The sequence below is a fragment of the Bos javanicus genome, chromosome 6, assembly GCF_032452875.1.
Source record: "Bos javanicus breed banteng chromosome 6, ARS-OSU_banteng_1.0, whole genome shotgun sequence".
Lineage (NCBI taxonomy): Eukaryota > Metazoa > Chordata > Mammalia > Artiodactyla > Bovidae > Bos > Bos javanicus.
In genome coordinates this window covers 19,304,724-19,328,824 of record NC_083873.1, presented here as the reverse complement: position 1 = coordinate 19,328,824, position 24,101 = coordinate 19,304,724, and the positions used below count along the sequence as shown (strand labels likewise).

Genomic DNA, 24,101 nt, shown 5'->3' with positions numbered 1-24,101 from the left:
TCCAGGTTAAGATATTTTTCCTTTTCCTTCACTTCTCTGTTGTTAACTTTAGGATTCTCGATAGAGACAGACTCTTCCCTAGAGGATGTTTGAAGATATGTGTAGTCATTTTTCAGAAATAACATCTAGGCATTTTATTGTCACAATGATTAGGGGATATTAGCAGGTAATCAGTGGATAAGGGCTAGGGATGCTCAGTATTTGTCATATACTGGACATGCTCGTCCCACAAGGAATTGTCCTCATCCAACGTGACTAATGAATGTCTCATAAGACTAATCATATATATATGTGTATATATATGTGTGTATATATATATGTATATATATGTGTGTATATACACACACATATATATATATAAAACTAATACTTTACCTTACTAGAATTAAAGCTTTTACAAGATGTTATACAAAGATACCCCAGTAATTATCGGAGGGGGTCATAATAGATAGGGAAGCATAAATAAAGATTTCGTGTCAAAATTATTATATCTACTAACTACTATGAGCAAGAATCCCTTAGAAGGAATAGAGTAGCCCTCATAGTTAAAAAAAAGAGTCTGAAATGCAGTACTTGGGTGCAATCTCAAAAATGACAGAATGATCTTGCTTGTTTCGAGGGCAAACCATTCAGTATCAGAGTAATCCAAGTCTATGCTCCAACCACTAATGCAGAAGGAGTTGAATTTGAATGTTTCTATGAAGACCTACAAGACTTCCTAGAACTAACACCAAAAAAAGATGTATTTTCATCATAGGGGACTGGAATGCAAAAGTAGGAAGTCAAGAGATACCTGGAGTAACAGGCAAGCTTGGCCTTGGAGTACAAAATGAAGCAGGGCAAAGGCTAATAGAGTTTTGTCAAGAGAACGCACTGTTTATAGCAAACACCCTCTTCCAACAACACAAGAGATGACTCTACACATGGACATCACCAGATGGTCAAAATCGAAATCAGACTGATTATATTCTTTGCAGCCGAAGATGGAGAAGCTGTATACAGTAAGCAAAAACAAGACTGGGAGCTGATTGTGGCTCTTATCATGAACTCCTTATTGGCAAGCTCAGACTTAAATTGAAGAAAGTAGGGAAAACCACCTGGCCATTCAGGTATAACCTAAATCAAATCCCTTACAATTACACAGTTTTGAAGTTAAGTGAAAGTTACTCAGTCGTGTCCGACTCTTTGTGACCCCATGGACTATACAGTCCATGTAATTCGAAGTGACAAATAGATTCAAGGGATTAGATCTGATAGACAGAGTGCCTGAAGAACTATGGATAGAAGTTCGTGACACTGTACAAGAGGCAGTGATCAAAACCATCCCCAAGAAAAAGAAATGCAGTAGGAAAAATGATTGTCTGACAAGGCCTTACAAATAGCAGAGAAAAGAAGAGAAGCTAAAGGCAAAGGAGAAAAGGAAAGATATACTCATATGAATGAGAGTTCTAAAGAATAGCAAGGAGAGATAACAAGGTCTTCCTCAGTGATCAATGTAAAGAAATAGCAGAAAACAATAGAACGGGAAAGACTAGAGATCATGTCAAGAAAATTAGAGATACCAAGGGAATATTTCATGCAAAGATGGGCACAATAAAGGACAGAAATGGTATGGACCTAACAGAAGCAGAAAATATTAAGCAGAGGTGGCAAGAATACACAGAACTATACAAAAAAAATCTTAACGACCAGATAACCATGATGGTGTAATCACTTACCTAGAGCCAGAGATCCTGGAAAGCGAAGTCAAGTGGATGTTAGAGAGCATCACTATGAACAAAGCTAGTGGAGGTGATGGAATTCCAGTTGAGCTATTTAAAATCCTAAAAGATGATGCTTTGAAAGTGCTGCACTCAATATGTCAGGAAATTTAGAAAACTCAGCAGTGACCACAGGATTGGAAAAGGTCAGTTTTCATTCCAATCCCAAAGAAAGGTAATGCAAAGAATGTTCAAACTACGGTACAATTGCACTCATCTCACATGCAAGCAGAGTATTGCTCAAAATTCTCCAAGCCAGGCTCCAACAATACATGAACCAAGAACTTCCAGATGTTCAAGCTGGATTTAGAAAAGGAAGAGGAACCAGAGATCAAATTGCCAACATCCGCAGGATCACAGAAATAGCAAGAGAGTTCCAGAAAAACATCTGCTTTATTGACTATGCTAAAGCCTTTGACTGTGTAGATAACAATAAACTGTGGAAAATTCTTCAAGAGATAGGAACACCAGACCACCTGACCTGCCTCCTGAGAAACCTGTATGCAGGTCAGGAAGCAACAGTTAGAACTGGACATGGAACAACGGACTGGTTCCAAATTGGGAAAGGAGTATGTCATTACTGTATATTGTCACCCTGTTTATTTAACTTATATGTAGAGTAAATCATGAGAAATGCTGGGCTGGATGAAGCACAAGCTGGAATCAAGATTGCTGAGAGAAATATCAATAACCTCAGATATGCAGATGACAGCACTCATAGCAGAAAGCGAAGAGGAACTAAAGAGCCTCTTGATGAAAGTAAATGAGAAGATTGAAAAAACTGGCCTAAAACTCAACATTCAAAAAACAAAGATCATGGCATCTGGTTGCATCACTTCATGGCAAATAGATGGGGAAACAATGGAAACAGGGACAGACTTTATTTTCTTAGGCTCCAAAATCACTGCAGATGGTGACTGCAGCCATGAAATTAAAAGACGCTTGCTCCTTGGAAGAAAAGCTATAACAAATCTAGACAGCATTATTAGAAAGCAGAGACATTACTTTGCCAATAAAGGTCCATCTAGTCAAAGCTATGGTTTTTGCAGTAGTTATGTATGGATGTGAGAGTTGGACAATGCAGAAAGCTGAGCACCAAAGAATTAATGCTTTTGAACTGTGGTGTTGGAGAAGACTCTTGAGAGTCCCTTGGACTGCAAGGAGATCAAGTCAGTCAATCCTGAAGGAAATCAGTCCTAAATATTCATTGGAAGGACTGCTGCTGAAGCTCCAAAACTTTGGCCACCTGATGCGAAGAACTGACTCATTGGAAAAGACCCTGATGCTGGGAAAGACTGAAGGCAGGAGGAGAAGGGGATGACAGAGGATGAGATGGTTGGATGGCATCACTGATGCAATTGACATGAGTCTGAGCAAGCTCCGGGAGTTGGTCAGGGAAGCCTAGCATGCTACAGTCCATGGGGGTCGCAAAGAGCTGGCCACAACTGAGTGACTAAACTGAACTGAACTGATAAAAATTACTGAATTATTAAATAATTAGTAATAAAGATTCCCCTCTGTAGTGCAATCCACAGCATCTGGAGGAAGCATCTGGATCTTCTGGGTTATCTCTATGGGACTTGGCAACAAGGGAAATCAAGTGGATGCTTGTGTGCTAAGTTGTTTCAATCCTGTCCAGCTCTGCAAGGCTATGGAATTTTAGCCCACCAGGCTCCTCTGTGCATGGGATTCTCCAGGCAAGAATGGGTTGCCATGCCCTCCTCCAGGGGATCTTCCAGACCCAGGGATGGAACCCACAGAAGTCTCTAGAGGCTCCTGCATTGTAGGCAGATTTTTTACCACTGAGCCACCAGGGAAGCCCCAGGGAAATAAAAAGAAATATGCCAATGCTCACACTGCTAGCTGTGCTGTGAATGAGAAAGCCCTTTATCACTGACAAAGGAGTCTTGGATTTTCTACCAGTATCCATGAAACAGTAAGAGGTTCATTTATTAGATTTAAGTAGGGTAAAATCAAATCCAAGATCTGAAAGGATCCCTGACTTGATGTCTATATTATAAAGAGCACATTAAATTTCCCCTCACATGATGCAAAATCATTAGAAAGGTTTTAAGTTGAAATCCCAATGACTCTTACCTTTCATGTTATTATCTAGACTTTTATTTCTGCCATGCTATTAGCCTTTCCCAAATCGATATTATGCATAAATATTTAACAGTCATTGTTTAATTAGATTTCAAACTTGTGAAGATTAGATGCATGCTAAAGGGTCAGAGCAGTAATTGGTGCACAGTAAGCAGTTAAATTATGTTTAAATTATTATTTTTTTAATAATACTGTTTTTTGCTTGCCTCTTCTCATATACCACATTCTTCAGAGTTTAATTATTCTGATTAACTAAGATAAACTATTTTTCCATATGTGATTTTTAAATTCTACCTATGTTCAAGAATGTATCTAAGGATTTTATCAGACTCTCTTTATAATTTCATACATATTTTTGTATATTGCTCAGTTGTGTCCACCTCTTTGTGTCGTATGGGCTGTAGCTCACCAGGCTCCTCTGTCCATGGGATTTCCCAGACCACTCCCTCCTCCAGGGGATCTTCCCAACCCAGGGATCAAACCGATGTCTCTTACCTCTCTTGCACTGGCAGGTGGATTCTTTACCTCTAGTGCCACCTGTATAACTAAATTAATATAGGTTTCTGTTTTCCTCACAAGTGGTCAGTGGTGCTTTCAAGGGAATATTTTGAAAAGAAATCCTTTTTTTTATGTCTACAGCTTAGTATTTTTCCCTCAGAAATCTAACACCACTACTAATTAGGGAATCAGTTCCTCTGTAATTTCTTCAATTCCAGCCATAAGATTTAATCTATAGTATTGCTATGGTTTTTCCAGTGGTCATGTATGGATGCGAGAGTTGGACTGTGAAGAAGGCTGAGCGCCAAAGAATTGATGCTTTTGAACTGTGGTTTTGGAGACTCTTGAGAGTCCCTTGGACTGCAAGGAGATCCAACCAGTCTATTCTAAAGGAGATCAGCCCTGAGTGTTCTTTGGAAGGAACGATGCTAAAACTGAAACTCCAGTACTTTGGCCACCTCATGCGAAGAGTTGACTCATTGGAAAAGACTCTGATGCTGGGAGGGACTGGGGGCAGGATAAAAGGGGATGACAGAGAATGAGATGGCTGGATGGCATCACCAACATGATGGACGTGAGTTTGAGTGAACTCGGGGAGATGATGATAGACAGGGAGGCCTGGCGTGCTGCGATTCATGGGGTCGCAAAGAGTCGGACACAACTGAGCAACTGAACTGAACTGAACTGAACTGTCTATATGTAATATATATCACATTTATAATGTGAAGCAAGAAAGGCAGAGGTATATAAAAATAAATACTTAATATGATAATATATATCTATATTGGTTAATTTTTAAATAATTTTTCCTCTCCATACATAATTGTAGGGTTTGATCTTATTTTGTTTGTTTTATGTGTATATACTTTGGAGCCCTCATTGAATAAGCCATGTACTCCACTAAAAGGTATTTCTCCACAGGCCTAGAAGCAAATTCCACTGGATATTAAGGATGGTTACTTTAGGCCTGATGATCACACCACAGAGTTACAGCACAACACACAGAGCAGTGAACTAGAATTAGTACACATATGTTTTGTCTTTGTTCTCCCCCTGAAAGATGAACCAGACAGAGAGTTGTCAATGATATGTTAAAATTTTATGTCCTGAGATTTAGTTTTATTACCTTCTCAAACATTAAATTTCTTATCTATTCAATGATGAAATTACTTGCTTCATACACCTTACATATTTGACTTGAGAATCAAATGAAATGTTTATGAAAGTAGTTTTAAACTTCAAATCACCCTGCAAGTATTTGTACTGTTTAAGTGTTAACACTTTAACTGAATTTTCAGTGTTAACATAAACATTTTCACTCCTAATCTTACCATAAACATACTGTTTTGTGGATATAAGCCTTAAAAGGAAAGGTATTCTTCGACTCTGTGAACAGAACTCAGTTCCCCATTTCAGTATGATCAGGAAACAAAGAAGGTTAAGATGAAAAAATGAGATTTCTAACTCAAAAAGAATTTTTTTTTAGTTTTACAAAAACCTATGACATTGTACTCTGTCTTTTAAAAGAGGTTTGACTCCATGCCACAAGCTACATGTGAGTAACAGGCTAAGCTACACTCTGACTACCAAGAGTCAGCTCTGACTTTTGGTTTGATAAGGAACCTGAGAAGCTAATGAAGTAAGCCCAAATCTGGCAAAGCTTCCAAGTAATATCTCAAGCAAAACACAGAAGCAGCTATTAATACTTAAGAAGTAACTAAGTTCCAATTTCCTACTTCTTCAAAAACAAGCCTGAATATCATAAAATCCAAGTGAAAACTGCTGACAGCACAATACAACACTCCACTAACAGGTTTTCAAATTAATTTGATAGTATCAAGAAAAACAAGATACTTCCCTTTACTAAGTGAAGACATGGAACGTAACCATATAAACTTTATAATAAAAGTCTATAGTTAGTAGCAGAAACTTTAGATAGATGGACTTCTTATGACAACAAAACTTTAAAAACAGTTTTATTCTGTTGTGTTGCCAATTTCTGCTTTTTTTTTTTTTTTACATCATTTCTTATTAATGCACCAAGTACTTACATCTGGAATAAATCCAATCTCATTGAGATGATTGCTTAGCTCTGGATCATGAAATGCAATCATCTGAGAGAACACAGTCAGATACTCTGAAATGACAATAAAGTTTAAAACAATCATTGTTTTTACATAGTACATCAAATAAAGACATTAAATCCACATAAATTAGTTTTATTTACACTTTGAATTAGATTTAGTTTCTCCACGAAGAAAACACACTTTATTAAATAATTTTCTGTTTTGTTACTACTTCAATCACTTATGGCTAATTATTAAACAAGAAAAGCTTTTTGTTAAAAGCTATGTCACAACTTATTTTCTACCTTCAGAATAGTCAGTTCATTTCCTGAATCACAAATTATTCAAATGATGAATGACTTTTTCCCTATTAAATTCAACAAATTATTTTCTCTAGTGATATTAAACCTGTTTCACATTTATCATTTTTTCAGAAAATGTAAACAGATACTTAAATAAGGAATAACACTGTCACATATAGAATAATTACACCTCAAATTTATTTACATATACAGATATAGAAATTTGTTGCAGTAAAGTGAAGATCCAGGACAGATCCCAAAGGGGAACTTCTGGATTTAACTTTTAACTTCATTTTTTCTCTTTCCAGTTAGGGATGGTATGTTTATCGTCCCAATTTACCTAGAAGCCAGAGGTATGCTACATCAACAATCATATGCATTCAACTTATGTTGATGAAAGCATATGATCATTAACTTTTATTAATAAAATGGGGAAAGAATGACAACCCACTCTAGTATTTTTTCCTGGAGAATCCCATGGACAGAGGAGCCTGTCAGGCCATGGACCATATGGTCTCAGAGAGTTGGACACGACAGAAGCGACTAAGCATGCACGCACACTTTATTTTAAACCAGAAAGTCACACCTCAAGCAATTCTCCACAGCTATGCTCCAGTTTATTAAATGTCTTTCTTATTTGAGCCTGACAGAAGATAACTACTATGGTGAACTACGTGGCTGATTAAGAATCTACTGAAGAAACCTAATCCATCATGAAAACATTTTCCTTGTGTTCTGCCAAACACTGATGGGTTGAATTTATGTATGTATTATAACTGCACATATGTTGCTGTTGTTCAGTCGCCAAGTTGTGTCCAACTCTTCGTGACCCCATGAACTACAGCACGCTAGGCTTCCCTGTCCCTCACCATCTCCTGGAGTTTGCTCAAGTTCATGTCCAAGAAAAAAAAAAAAGAATACACACACACACACAAACGTGTATATATAATACACACAAAAATAGGTAGATATAATTATTTTGCATATTGTTATATACCATATATTATTTCATATATGTAAATATACACTATAAGGCTGGCATAAGTTTTGGTTGCTCAGGATAGGCTTTAGAATGAGATACAGTATGCTTGTTACATACAGAAACATTTCTTTAAAGGAAAAGATATGGCAGAACTGATGATACCAGCACTGTCATATCAGCACTATGTCAAATTTCAAGTTATTTCAAAAATGCATTGAACGGTTCCTTAGCACAAACGAAACAAATTGAAATGCATATGTCTTTTGATCTGTAAACCAACCTAAGAGAATTTAAGAGAAGCTACTGAAAAACAAACTAGTAATAAAATTAAAACAACAGATTCCATGGATTTACTACTGAATCTTTTAAATGTTCATAAAACACTCTAATTTTGGTTTCTAATAATGAAAATTCCCATCAAGAGATAAAATATCTCCCAAAATAGTATTTTCTGATAGGTGACCTATGTAGGTGTGCATGTGTGTGTTCAGTCACTCAGCTGCATCTGAATCTTTGTGACCCCACGAACTGCAGCCTGCAAGGCTCCTTTGTCCATGGAATTTTCCAGGCAAGAATACTGTAGTAGATTGCCATTTCCTACTCCATGGGATCTTCCTGACCTAAGGACTGAATCCATGTCTCCTGATACTCCTGCAATGGCAGACAGATTCTTTAACACTGTACCATCTGGGGTAAATGTCATTAAAAAAAAAAAATTCAAGATTTTTATGAAATTTCCACTCAAATTTCAAGTGAGGTTTAATGGTGTTCTTTTCCACACAATCATGTCTCATATAAATTTTCTGTTTTAACGAAACTTTGTATTTTCAGAAATTTTTGCAATGAGATATAAAATGAATACTCTTTATCCCTTCTAATAAGATCATATTAAAATTCTTAATCCTCTCCTACAGCATAGCTTTTTTATTACATACTTTGAAAATTTTATTATTATTGGTCACACTACATTTTTATTAATTCCTAGTAGGCTTGCTCCATGGCAAAGCTTTTTGTAATCAACGTTAATTGTGACAGAGACAAACAGCTGGACTTTTATTTTCTTAAACTGGCACACCTGAATTTGAACCAAACTCAGATTAGATATTAAACAATTATTAGAAAACACCGTAATTTTTTGTGGACTGGGAGAAAGATTAAACTTAATTATTTCTTCATGTGTTTTAGTGATAAACTGTCACCATATTTTGTTGGGTGAAAACCATAAATTTAACTAGTATTGATCACTTTTGACATAATAACTTTCCCTATAAAAAGGCAAAGAAATATTTCCTTACCTTGTATTACATGTGAGTTGTCTTTCAAGAAGAAGTTGTACAGGTATTTGGGGATAAAAGCAGACATACAGGCATAAGCCAGAGCTAAAAAAGAGTATGGCAAATATAACAAATTAGTTAATGAGGTAAAAGATCAGCAGTCATTCACTCACTCAGCACACATTCCAAGAATTACTTAATAACTGATGGAAGCACAAAATTATATGGGGAAAAACCCTACAGAAAATATTGTGCACAACAAGAGATAACCACTCCAGTACCTTTTCAATTTCAAACTACTATAGCAGCAGCAAAAGGAAAAAACAACCAACACCAAAAAATCAGAAAAAAAAAAAATATATATATATACTGCAGAAATCGTTATCCTACAAGAAAATCTTTATTACCAGAACTTTATGCATTTTAAAATCCCTAAACATAATAATCATTATTGTGCTACATAAACTTCAATGTCCATAATTTTTACTGATGCAAAGAGTCTGAGAACATTGGATTTAAAAACACTAGTAATAATTGCTCTTTCAAATATAGATCAAATACAGATGCCATTCTTAAATCAATATGTATCATAATGAACTATGCTTAACTAAACACAGCCAGGCCTCTTATCTAGATTAAAAAGTAATACTAGAGAACAGGCATTTTTAAAAAGCCTTCAAATGGTGAAATTTTAGTTCTCTGGGATTATGCTGCTGCTGCTACTGCTGCTGCTAAGTCGCTTCAGTCGTGTCCGACTCTGTGCGACCCCATAGACGGCAGCCCACCAGGCTCCCCGTCCCTGGGATTTTCCAGGCAAGAACACTGGAGTGAGTTGCCATTTCCTTCTCCAATGCATGAAAGTGAACAGTGAAAGTGAAGTCGCTCAGTCCTGTCCGACCAGAACTCAATTCCAGGAATCTATGCATTCTGATATGAAACAGAATTTGAAGAAATGGAGATTCTGAGATTAAGGTTTCTAAGGATTCATGCTACAGGATATTCATAATAAATATTTACATATTTATCTAAATACCTACTATAAAAAAGGAATTACATCAGGGGACAGAAAAAACAAAACAAAAACCCTTGTCATTAAAAAAAAATCCACTACCAAAAGAAGGGTTACTGTATTAGTATATTGTTGTCCAGTTGCCAACTTGTGTCCAACTCCTTGTGACACCATGGAATGAAGCATGCCAGGCTTCCCTGTCCTTCACTATATATTTATATTAGTATATAAGTAACTGTGATATGAAACATACAGAAGATAAATTTCTGGAAATACAAGTTGCAAGAGGGTAAGAAAAGTCTTCATTAAGGAAGTAGTGGTTTAAAAAAAAGGAAGTAGTAGTTGAAATAAAAGACTCTGGAGGATGCAAGATCAATACTGTTTTCCTTACAAATCATTTACAGAGTACATATAAATGAAAACTAATCTCTAAAACAGTCTTCTTTGGAGGAAAGAATTTTCTCCAAAGTTTCATAAAAATGGTCACCAAAGTAGATGAATGCATTTAGAATAATCCATCAGGTTCTCTCTAAATCTCTGCTGCTGCTGCTGTCACTTCAGTCGTGTCTGACTCTGTGCGACCCCATAGATGGCAGCCCACCAGGCTCCCTCGTCCCTGGGATTCTCCAGGCAAGAACACTGGAGTGGGTTGCCATTTCCTTCTCCAATGCATGAAAGTGAAAAGTGAAGTTGCTCAGTCATGTCCAACTCTTCGTGACCCCATGGACTGCAGCCTACCAGGCTCCTCCGTCCATGGGATTTTCCAGGTAAGAGTGCTGGAGTGGGGTGCCATTGCCTTCTCTGCTCTAAATCTCTAGTTACCGCTAAAAACTCCCAGAAATAAATTAATTCTTCACATCCTCTAAAATGAGTCACAACAGATTATTTCACAGAAATTTACAGGCTCTACTAGGAAGAGAGCAAGATATCATGTTTGAATAAAATATTTTAGAACAATAAACACAATAATTATTTAAATGATAAATAGGCTTACCTTCATTATTGAAATTTAAATATAGAAATGGAGCACAAAGTGAGTCAAGACCTGATGGAGAGAGATTGAGGAAAAAATTAAACATAATCCAGCAGAATTGTAGATACATACCTTATTCAGATCTCTGCATTACTTTCATATAGATTCAGTATTATACATTTGATCCAGAAATATGTTATGGATTATTGTGAGGAGTAACAGATGGTAATTAGCATATAGTAAATATCCAATATAAATCAACCATTATTATCAATAGGTTATTATAAGTTGAAGAGAGAAATACAGTAACAGAAAAATGTACAAATGATAGAAGGGTTGAATACAGTCTCTGTCTGTGTGATTTTGGCAATCACTTAACTCCAAAGAGGTTTCCTTGTCAAAGAGATGAAAATTTTTCTTACATGTTTCTCTTCTTACATGTTCATTAGATGAAAAAAAATTATTTAAAAAATTGTAAAGTAAAATATAAATACATGATATTTCTTTTATTGTATCTGTAACTGTTAGGGAGACATGGAACTCTAAAATGAATAGAGCTAGAAAAAAAAATAGCTTTATTTTCATGTTTGGCCAGAAATAGACATAGAATTGAAATACAAAGATTACTATTCATAACGACAAATTAAAAAATAGCACTAGGTGGAATGGATCTCTCACTCATGAATTTATCAATGACAGCAAAAAGAATAATGAGAAAAGGTAAAAATCAAGGAGATAGGGCATTATAGATATTTTTTAAAAAGAGAAAAAATGAGAACTTCAGGGTGATTTATATATTCCCCAATTCCTAATAACCTCATAATACCCTAATCTGTTAAGCAAAAGCTGTAAATCATTAAATGTCAAGAATATAAACTATCCCCAAATTATTTACAGTACAAAATTATTTTATTATTTGCATCAAGGATTAAAAATGTATTCACAAAGACTATACGAGTATAAAATATTCTTTATACTTTGCTAATCAACATGATGACAAATTGTTTCATTAAATGTCATGCATTTAAATGATATTCACTAGACATTTAGACAAAGTTTTAAAAAAAAGTTCTCATATAAACATCTCAAAAAATGGAGCATAGCTTAGTATTGACTTTTCTTAAAGCCAAAGATAATTTGATAGTTTGTTTTGATTTTAAAAATTATCAGTCATGCAACATTCCTAACACTTCAGAAAGTCTTAGTAATTGGGGGAAAAAGTTACCTTGCCAATACACAAGATCAGGATGGGACACGACCCAGGCTTTTAAGACACGCCGAAATTTTGCATGACCTTCTGGTGAGGATAACAGCTCATCATACTGATGACAACGAGGAATATCCACTTCAATCTGTAAAACAGCAAAACAATATGGTAGAACTATAACAGACAGATCACCAATAAATCCTGAGAGAAGGAAGAGGAGAAATTGTATTATGAATTCAAGAATAGGCCACCTATATACTCCTGGTGTTTTGAAGTGTTTGAACTTTATACTAATCCTTCAGGAACACTAAAAAGTTTTAAGTATACTTAAATAAGAAAAGCAGATCATTTGTTTTGAAAAAGTATGTATTAATTTAGTTTTCAAAAAATCTTACTTTAAATCTGGTCTAAATAAAGCACAAATTCTTCAGACAAAAAAGGTACATACTAGGAAAACTTACTTGGCTTAAACTCCTTAAAGGAAAAGTTCTGACTCACTAATGAGTTTTTAGACTATATCTGAGAGAGGTAAGACTTCAGTTCAGTTCAGTTCAGTCGCTCAGTCGTGTCCGACTCTTTGTGACTCCATGAATCGCAGCACGCTAGGCCTCCCTGTCCATCACCAACTCCCGGAGTTTACTCAAACTCATGTCCACCAAGTCGGTGATGCCATCCAGCCATCTCACCCTCTGTCGTCCCCTTCTTCTCCTGCCCCCAATCCCTCCCAGCATCAGAGTCTTTTCCAGTGAGTCAACTCTTCGCATGAGGTGGCCAAAGTATTGGAGCTTCAGCTTTAGCATCATTCCCTCCAATGAATACCCAGGACTGATCTTCAGAATGGACTGGTTGGATCTCCATGCAGTCCAAGGGACTCTCAAGAGTCTTCTCCAACACCACAGTTCAAAAGCCTCAGTTCTTTGGTGCTCAGCCTTCTTCACAGTCCAACTCTCACATCCATACATGACCACTGGAAAAACCATAGCCTTGACTAGATGGACCTTTGTTGGTAAAGTAATGTCTCTGCTTTTGAATATGCTATCTAGGTTGGTCATAACTTTTCTTCCAAGGAGTAAGCATCTTTTAATTTCATGGTTGCAATCACCATCTGCAGTGATCTTGGAGCCCCAAAAAATAAAGTCTGTCACTGTTTCCATTGTTTCCCCATCTATTTGCCATGAAGTGATGGGACCAGATGCCATGATCTTTGTTTTCTGAATGTTGAGCTTTAAGCCAACTTTTCACTCTCCTCTTTCACTTTCATCAAGAGGCTTTTTAGTTCCTCTTCACTTTCTGCCATAAGGGTGGTGTCACCTGCGTATCTGAGGTTACTGAGATTTCTCCCGGCAATCTTGATTCCAGCTTGTGCTTCTTCCAGCCCAGCGTTTCTCATGATGTACTCTGCACAGAAGTTAAATAAGCAGGGTGACAATATACAGCCTTGATGTATTCCTTTCCCTATTTGGAGCCAGTCTGTTGTTCCATGTCCAGTTCTAACTGTTGCTTCCTGACCTGCCCATAGGTTTCTCAAGAGGCAGGTTGGGTGGTCTGGTATTTCCATCTCTTTCAGAATTTTCCACAGTTTATTGTGATGCACACAGTCAAAGGCTTTGGCATAGTCAATAAAGCAGAAATAGATGTTTTTCTGGAACTCTCTTGCTTTTTTGATGATCCAGCGGATGTTGGCAATTTGATCTCTGGTTCCTCTGCCTTTTCTAAAACCAGCTTGAATATCTGGAAGTTCATGGTTCATGTATTGCTGAAGCCTGGCTTGGAGAATTTTGAGCATTACTTTACTCAGATCATGAACTCCTTATTGCCAAATTCAGACAGAAATTGAAGAAAGTGGGGAAAACCACTATACCGTTCAGGTATGAACTACATCAAATCCCTTATGATTATACAGTGGAAGTGAGAAATAGATTTAAGGGAGTAGATCTGATAGACAGAGTGCCTGAAGAACTATGGACGGAGGTAAGACTTATGCTTCTCTAATATCATATGTATATCATGGCTGCTGAGTATTCATGATGAAAGGAAGAAAATTCCTCTTGCTTCTCTAAAATTGAAAGATTTGGCAAACTTATCTAGGTTGTTTAAGAAAATCTATATCATACCTGTCTATCTGTAGGAATTGGAGTGTCTTTATCAATTGCATCATACTTGGCATGAATAGCCCCCTGCAAAAAAAAAGAGAAGATAAATTACTTCTTCATATCCTTAATAAATTATACATTTAGGCAAAATCTACTTAAAAACATCTGTCTTTGAAAGCACACTCAATTATGGACAGGCACACTCAAGCTCAAAGTATATCCTTAGAAAACTTTTCTACATTTTGATAGTTTGTGATAAAAGTCTGAAACAATTTACTATTTTGCTGAGGCAGACATTTGAATCATACATACTGTAAGACATACATGTTGAATGAGTCACATGGCTAATGAATATGCTTAGCCAATCTCCCAGCCTCCACAATGACACAAAATGCAGCTTTTCTGTTCTTTATTCACTGTATCTCATACATAGTAAACTTCAAGGAGAAAATTTTTTTTTTTAATTCAGGGGAAGGTTGGTGGGGTTCATCCCACAAGAAATATTCCTGTTAAAAGTTGGTAATGAAAGCAAAAATAAAATGAAACTGTTTTTAGGAGTGGTAGTTCAGCATAAGGAAGCAGACGTTTGGGATGAATCAGAGTGGAATATCATGTAGTTATAAAATCATTAAGAGACTAGAGGAACCATTTACCTTTTTATACCATTAAAGAAAGAACAATTGAATAAAGCACTTAAAATTTTGGTCATGTTCTATAGGACTAAGCACAGAACAATTCTTATGGGTCTGGTAAATGTTAATGGTAGAGAAAGAGCCAGGAATTTGGGGTTCAAATTCTGACATTATGTGCTGCATCAACTTCTCTGGCACATCTATTTAATGAAAGATTTAGACCTTGGAGTCCTTTTGAACTTTTGAACATTATATGCTTAAAGCTACATTATATCCTTAAAGTTATTTTATATGCTTAAAGTATTACAATACTAACTACTGATGTATGGTATAGAACATTAGACATTCTTATAAAGGAAGCAACCAAACTCAAAAATGTTCAGAAATTCTCACCAAAGGAATCAAAAATGAAGAAAGGAAATCTTTCAACAGAGAGTGAAAAGGATTAAAAATATTTGAGAAAATTCACACACAAAAAATAGGTGATGGACAGCCATAAGATATCTATAATAGAACAGATGAAGGTAAGATGTCAAGGAAATTGACAGAAAAGGGAACAATCTGGTAGTATTTGGCTCATTATTATGACTGCTCTTCTCTGTTAGCACTGCAAGTCACCCTAATAATTTTGTGACACTTTTCCTTTCCTCACTGCCACAGATAAGGTATTGTACAAGATAAAGTTGCTACTTCTCTTAGCAGTGTGCTTCTGATAAGACAGATGCGTCAAAAGGCACTAAATTATGTTAATGATTTCTGACAAGGTTCAAATTAGAATGGAAGACTTCTCCAAACTTAGACAGAACTACCTATAAATAGGCAAACTTATTTCTAGAGGAACATACTTTATATGCAGGACTATAGACTTACAAATGATGCATATATATTCTTAAAATATCCTGATTTTAAAATTAATAATCAAGATAATTTGAGTTCATTAAATACAATGTAAGGATAAAAAAACCTTTCAATTATATTTTTCTACTCTGTCTAGTCTATTCCTCTATTCTTTTCACGTAAAATTGCCAAAGATTCTTAATGCTCATATTTTACTACACAACATTCAGAAGGCACTTTCATTCTTTTTTCCTAATACTGTTAATCAGCTTCCAACCTTCTCTTTTCTCTTTTACCTCAACTCCCAGAAGAGCAGCCCAGGTTAAACCTCTCATAAGAGGAGGAATGTCGACTCTTGCCTCTTTCCAGATTTGATTTTTTTTATATGGATAAGCCTACAGATAAAAAAAAAAAGATATGAAAAATACCTTGAATTACCAATGCCACCTCTTTAGTCTAGCCAGTTCTCAATATACCAGTGAAAAAGTTGAAGGTGAATTATAATGTTTTTAAGTGCCTGAAATTACTTTGGTGTTATTAATACATAAAAGTTAGCAGTGAAATAGTTCTCTATCTTCTGTAAATCTCGTATTACACAATGAGAGGAGTTGATTCTACTGTTTTTAGTCATCCCTCTCTATCTTGTGCTCTGTGAGAATTAAGAAAAAGACTCATTCTGAGGATAATATTATCAGTTTCATACAGGTAAAGTAATATAAGTAAGGCTCTTTGTAAAATAGCTGATGATATAGAAAGTATTAAATAAATATGTTATTATTACAGTTTCTCCTATATCTTTGTATACAAATTTGCCTATTTGTAAATTTGTATGTCATGAGAAATTTCTAGAAGAGACATATTAGGATAAAGGGTATGGATGTTGTTAATGCTCTTGATATATACCTTCAATTGTTTTACAAAATGTTTCTATCAACTTACACTTATTCCAAAAGAATGACAGTTCCAATCTTAATATATCTTAATTACTCTAATTTGGTATGCAAGAAAAGGCTATTTTACTTTTTTACATATTTTACTTTTTTACATTTCTATTAATAGTAATGATACATTCTCTAATAGATTTACTGACTAGTTGTATTTCTATTGTGTTCTTTATCTATTTCCCTGTTTAGATAATAGTGCTTTTTTCTTTTGGTTTTTAGGTGTTCTTTAAATAGTAAGGATGTTAATATCTAATATGATTGTGCATAGATTCCTGCATCTTGTTTACTTTTTAATTTTATATACTATGAACAGGTATCATTTATAATTAAAATTAATCAGAAAACATAAGTCATAAGAATTAGTCTTCTCATGACATCAAGATTCCCTAAGAATTATGAATGAATAAAAGATAAGGACTATATACGGGCACTTATAACACTTTAGGTTTTAGAATCTCTACCTTTAGCAGCCTGTCAAAGAGAATGATTCTGTTTAGTTGGTACTCTGTGTCCCTCTCTCGGATGATTAAAGGGAGAGTGGCAGCTGCAGAGAGCTCATTATTGCTGTTTGAATGAGGTAAATTAGACTGACTGTAAAAGAGAAACAAAAGCAGAAAAATTGACAAAAGGTATAAAATTTTTAAAAATTCAAATACCATAGTTTTGTGTTCTTTTCCAAAGAAAATGTACAAGCTTCTCACCAGAATAACATAAACAGATAGGAAAAATAAATGTAAAAGGAGACGATATACTCACTCATCTTCAAGTAGAGGGTAAAATGCTTCTCCACCAACATCTTTTAATCTCTGTGAATTGAGACAGAAAATATTTGATGTTTAGGACCTGTGACAGAAATGCTGATCCATATTTAAAAGAAAAAATAACATAAAATTATGAATTTATAAAGGTAACAAGAAAAGTATAAAATAGAGTCTAAAATTCATTCCTAACATAAATATGAAAATATGCCATGCCTCCAGTGATTAAATTTATCTGTGAAGAATTGCTTTTTGTTTTTTTGATTTTTCTTACCTCTAGGTACCTTTTGTAAAGATTAGATACCTATTATAAAAGTTTTCCAAACATAAATACTAAATAAAGTATTCAGAAAACTAAAGTTAGTATAAATTTTAACAAATGTATAACTATTTTAAAATTATATGAAGATTATTTTAAAAGGTACTTTTGAATATATATTCCTTAATTCAAAGTCAGATTTTTGTTTTGACATTAATAAAATAGTAAGACAAAAGTAAGAGGATAATAAAAAGGATTCAAAAGAATTTCTCACATCATAAGTTGAACATAAATGATTCAAAGAGCTGATAAATCAACTAACAAAAAGCAATTATTTTATTTTTTTCACAAAGTCATTATAAAAAATGTTACTCCAAATAATAATATTGCCAGAATTATAGATATCTTTAAAAACAGAAGAAGGCTGTCAGAGTAAAGTAAAATCTAAGATACACTGTAAGCAGAGTGATTAAAGCTAATGCCATCCTGTCTGCTGTTCAGTTCAACTTCCAACTGGAAGGCAGAGAATGCTCCTCTGCGGACTAACATAGAAGATGGAGCTCTGTGTAGACCCAGCATTGATATTCTGTTGATTAGCATCTATGCACTCATCCATGGAAGTTGTTCCCAGAATTTTTAAAAGCCAAAAAAAAACCCAGCACTAAGAATCTGATAAACAGTGACTTTATGCCTAGCTTTTCTTTAAAATTGAACATGCATTTCCCATTTTGCTTTTAAGACTTTAGGTATTTCTTTCATGGATTAAAATTCTAAGTTGAAAACTAAAATTTTCACAAATTTTACTGTATTATTAACTTACATTTTTTAAGTTTAAGTTTTACTGTCCTGAAAGTCATAAACATAGCTAATATCTTTTCTGCTTTTTTTCTAGCTAAAAAATTAGCATATTAAGGGTTTATAAAAGGCAAAAATTCTTACACAGAAAAGTATAAGGTAAAATTATTATTCATTTCCATATTATTTTAAAAATTAACAAATTTAAAATTTATTCTTAATAATTATAGAAAAAAGTATTTTAAATTTCAAAAGTGGAACTGTAAGGGAATTGGGGAAGTAAAACTAAAGTCTACATTCATTTAACTTGTATTCATATCATTTGTATCATATTTAAATTAAAGAAACAAATTGAGAGTTAAATAAAAGTAGTTGAAACATATATTTTGGATATATTTTATTTTTTACCACCTTGTATTACTACTTATTTTATCCACTGTACAGTCTTTCACTCAAAGGGATGGTAAGTTTAGAGTATCAAGTGTAATAATTATATATTTTAATTTTCTGTTGCTGGCATTTAAGTAGGTAAGAGAGTCTAACATCCTCCTACTGCATAGCATTTAAAATATTAAATGAGAGGAAAAGCCTATAAGAGTAATGAAAATGCAGTGACAGAAGACACAAAGCTGTATTTAGAGAGAAAGAGCTAAGCTAGTACTAAAGGATACTGAGAACTGTGGACTAGGGTTTTAGAGTACAACAGGACAAAGCCTCAGGCACTTAATTAGGCAGTCAAACTGGAGGGAGACCCTGCTGCATCCAGGTAAAGAAAGAACTCCGGGTGTATGTGTGCGTGCGTGCCTGGGGAGAGCGTGCTGAACTGCTAGCCTAGAGACAGACTAGGGAAATCACCTATTTTATCTTTAGAGTTGGACACGACTGAGGATGCACATAGATCACTAAAAATAAAAAGGCTAGAAATTTTGGTTTTCAGACCAATACTCCATCAGTGTGGAAGTCATCCTTTCTGCCCTAACAACAAGAAAAAAGCTGAAAAAACTGAAAATAACAATCCTTTTTAGAACTATCAGAATCAGGGCAAAATGCTACCCAGAAAACTGGAGCAATGACAAATATAAAGAATCACAACTAAGCTGGAACAGAAGCCATTGCTGGAGCCTGGTAAAACACTTGAAGGGTAACTGATTGCTGCAGATTTAGCAATTTGAGAGATAATAGAAGCTTGAGAGATAAAAACTTGTGGAGGCCCAGACCTAAGGGAAACTTCACACTTCCTTGAGTTTTACCCCCATAAGTCCCAGCATGTTCTCAGGGTGAAGGTCTAAGAAAAATCCCCTCCTGTCTCTTGCACGAGAAGGGGCAAAATAACCATTTTGAACTACTCCTAGGGTATCCTGTTGTCTTAAGTAAAGGCCTGCTCTTCAGGGAAACTATTTTACCAGAGCCTAAATGACCTGCGGTAAGGGAAATACAAAATTCTAGGTCCTTCTAGTCTTTGATGTGGGGAAGAGAAATACCCAATTACTGCTCTCTCTAGCCTTCCTGTCTCACCTGAAGCAACAGGGAGGGAAGCTGAGAATTCCACAGCCCAGAGACACAGGCTTATAAAACACTGAGACCTAATTAGCCCTTCAATCTACTTTCCCTCCCCTATCTTATTTCCATATGTAGAGTTTCTGTGAAGGACAGGGAAGCTTGGCAAGCTGCAATCCCTGGGGCTGCAAGGAGTTGGACACTAAGTGACTGAGCAACAACAAAGTTTCTGTATGATATAGGAGACTCCAGCTAAAAGAACTGCAAGCCTCAGATTCTATGTCCAGAGAAATCTAAAGACAGTAAGGAAGGTAAGAACATTGACATTTGAGGATTTTACTCTGAGAAAAAAGCTACACAAATAGTAAACAGCTAGATAAACATGAAATCTTTCACTGAAGATCTATTTATTACAGTTCTTTTCACCAATATATCATGTTGCATTCTCCCCACCCCCAAAATTGTAAGGCATGCTAAAGTATAAAAAAAACATTCTGCAGAGACAAAGCACTCTTCAGAACCAGATTCACATATGGCAGAGATTTTGGAATTATCAGAGCAGGAATTTAACATAACTGATTAAAATGCTAAAGGTTATAAGGGAAAAAAATGAACCACATGCAAGAAGAGGTAGGTAATGTAAGCAGAAAGATGAAAATACTATGGAATAATCAAAGGATGTAACCTATGTGTGACAGGAATACCCAAGAGGAGAGAGAAAGAAATGGAAGAGATATTTGAAGTAATGACAGAAATTTTAAAATCAGACATACACCAAATGAAAAATTCCAAGAAGCTCAGAGACCATTAAGCAAGAAAATTTTTTTTAAAATCTACACCTGGGCATATCATATTTAAACTGCAAAAACTCAAATAACAAATAGAAAACCTTGACAGAAACTAAAACAGAAGTGAAAGGAACTTTACCTATAGAGGAAAAGGATAAGAATTACATCAGACAGTTCTTCAGAAACCATGCAAGCAAGAGAGTGGGGTGAAATGTTTAAAGCATAAAAGAAAAAAAAATCAAACTAGAATTTTGTACCCAACAAAATTTTCCTTCAAAAGTAGTAAGAAAGACACACTCTACATTATCTAAAAGAAACCCATTTTAAATATAAAGACATAGATACATTAAAAGTAAAGGAATAAAGATATACCATGAATAACACTAATTAAAAGAAAACTAGGATAGCTACATTAATTTCAAACAAAACTAACTTTAGAGCAAGAAACATCATAAAGCTAAGTGAGATAATTGAAGTATATCTGTATAGCTAACAAAGACTATGTAAATAAATACATTTTTTAAATCCTCAAATCAATAAGAAATCATTCAAAAAAACTGGCAAGAGATAAAAACTAGTAATATACTCAAGAGGTAAGCAAATCACAAAAAATATAAAAGGGCTCATAACTGTACAATAATTGGGAAATTGAAAATTAGTATTACAGAAAAATACCATTTTGCACCTTTTAGAATAATAATTTTTTAAGAATTTGATAAGACCATACTTCTACTACTGCTAAGTCACTTTAGTCATGTCCGACTCTGTGCGACCCCATAGACGGTAGCCCACCAGGCTCCCGTCCCTGGGATTCTCCAGACAAGAACACTGGAGTGGGTTGCCATTTCCTTCTCCAATGCATGAAAGTGAAAAGTGAAAGTGAAGTCACTCAGTCATGTCTGACCCTCAGTGACTCCGTGGACTGCAGCCTTCCAGGCTCCTCCGTCCATGGGATTTTCCAGGCAAGAGTACTGGAGTGGGGTGCCATTGTCTTCTCCAATAAGACCATATGTTACCACATATATGGAGAAATGAGAACCCTTATCCAATGAGGGTAAAGAGATAAAGTGATAAGATGATTTCTGTGAACAGAAAATATAACCATAGATACTAGACTGATTGCAGATATATTTTCCAACAATGCCACTCGTGGGCATGTATGTTAAAGAAATGCTCACATATTTTATGTTATCAGGAAGGAATCTAAGGCTTCATGTGTATCAGTAAGGTTTTATTAAAAAAAAAAAAAAAGAAGCCACTAAGAGAGGGAGGGAAGGAAGAAGGAAGGGAGGGAGGAAAGAAGGAAAAAGGTCTGAAGCAAATTTGCCAAGATACCATTCTTACATTTCTTAGCTGGCATAATGACAGTGTCACAGTGGTGTCATCTAATAGTGAACTTCTATCTCGACCTTGTCCAAAGCTTTCACCATCTTCAAAGAGAAAACTAAAAAGAGATTTAAAAAATAAGTTATTTTAATGAGCATAGAAATCCAATTTACTGTTTAAAAACCTTCTAGAAAATAAAATTTACTCTGAATCATAAATCTCTTCATTAAAAGAAAGAAATTTTAGACTGAATAAAATCTGTAATTGGTGGCTGAAATTTCTCCAAAAAATCTTCATTTTTAAATATATGTTGAGTTTGTATAAACACAGTGCATGCGTGCTCAGTGACTCAGTTGTGTCCGACTCTTTGCAACCCCGTGGACTGCAGCCTGCTAGGCAACTCTGTCCATGTCTACAGGGAAGAATACTGGAGTGGACTGCCACTTCCTCCTTCAGGGGTTCTTCCCGAGACTAAACCCAAGTCTCCTGCATACAGATTCTTTACCACTGAGCCACCTGAGAGGCCCCTATAAATAAGCACACAAGTGTAAAGCATTTTAGGGATACAAGAACATGATTTACACTGTTCATGCAGGTGCAATGATAAAATTACACTGACAGTATGTAATATGTTCCAGAGGAAATTCATATGGGTAAAAAATGATAAAAGGAGGAAGAAAATAAAACGCTAATGCTGATAACTTCTCAGGAGAACGAATACTGAGTAATAAACATATTTAGAATTTTAGAGAATTAATTTTTATATCCTTCAAACCATTTACTCTTGGAATTGCCATCATCTTATTTTTGATTTTTCTACTTAATTTATCATGTGAACAGTACAACTGAAGTTAATATTTAAGAATCAGTTTAAGAGGGGGGAGAGGTACAGAATTAGTGCTGTATTCAAACAATTAACCTAAAATTTACATACAAAGAAAAAAATGATCAGCAGATGGTTTCTATAGTTACCTACAAAGATCAAATCTAGTCCTAAAACCTAAAATTAAAACTTTAAAGCACTAATGGAAAGAGATGTAGGTTCTCATTTTTATGAACGAACATGATGAGCAACAGAACAATTAACAGTTTTGGCTCTTAGCATTGTATTGTCATTTAACTTCTAAGTAATTTACAAGATAGTGTCTAAGACCTTATACAACTCTGCAGTTTTTCAACAGCGCTTTAGTACCATGATGATCTCTAGGACAAGCAATGAGGTCACTGAGTACATTTTAAAATATCATTAGAAGTAAAAAAAAAAAAGTTCCTCATAATGGGCATACTAGCCTAGTATATTAACTCTGTTAAATATTACTGTTCTATTTGTACAATTTGTTTTATTGATCACCAACTATTGTGAGATGTTCCACAATAATACCTTTACTTCAAATAGATCATAAAACAAATAATTTATTAAAAATAGTAGTTTAAAAAATAACAAAAGCACTGATAAGAACTCTGCAATTAGAAACTCCTACCAAACATTTCTCCAAAGAAGACACGCAGATGGCCAATAAACACATGAAAAGCTGCTCACACTTGTTATTAGAGAAATGCAAATCAAAACTACAATAATGTACCACCTCATACCAGTCAGAATGGCTATCAACAAAAAACCGACAAACAATAAATGCTGGAGAGGACATGGAGAAAAGGTCAACCTCTTGCACTGCTGGTGGGAATACAAACTGATACAGCCATTATGGAAAACAGTACGGAGATTCCTTAAAAAACAGGAATAAATCTACCATATGACCCAGCAATCTCACTCTTGGGCATATATCCAGAGAAAAGACACATGTACCCCAGTGTTCATTACAGCAATATTTACAATAGCCAGGAAGGAAGCAACCTAGATGTCCATCAACAGACAAATGGATAAAGAAGTTGTACATTTATACAATGGAATATTACTCAGCCATAACAAGGAACAAATCTGAGTCAGTTGTAGTTAAGTGGATGAACCTAGAGCCTCTTATACAGAGTGAAATG

General features: G+C 35.0%; 1 protein-coding gene across 4 annotated transcripts in view; it reads right to left on the bottom strand.

Annotated features, from left to right (window-relative positions):
* TBCK (TBC1 domain containing kinase) overlaps positions 1–24,101 on the bottom strand; it is a 209,918-nt gene that overhangs the window by 114,017 nt on the left and 71,800 nt on the right. For all 4 annotated transcript variants that reach the window (XM_061419450.1, XM_061419452.1, XM_061419451.1 and 1 more), the window contains exons 12-20: positions 22,125–22,224; positions 17,440–17,489; positions 17,145–17,274; positions 16,036–16,134; positions 14,292–14,354; positions 12,196–12,322; positions 10,992–11,042; positions 9,010–9,093; positions 6,416–6,501 (exon numbers count right to left, since the gene is read on the bottom strand). In XM_061419450.1, the coding sequence (XP_061275434.1) occupies positions 6,416–6,501; positions 9,010–9,093; positions 10,992–11,042; positions 12,196–12,322; positions 14,292–14,354; positions 16,036–16,134; positions 17,145–17,274; positions 17,440–17,489; positions 22,125–22,224 (790 nt within the window). The remainder of the gene's footprint in view (positions 1–6,415; positions 6,502–9,009; positions 9,094–10,991; positions 11,043–12,195; positions 12,323–14,291; positions 14,355–16,035; positions 16,135–17,144; positions 17,275–17,439; positions 17,490–22,124; positions 22,225–24,101) is intronic.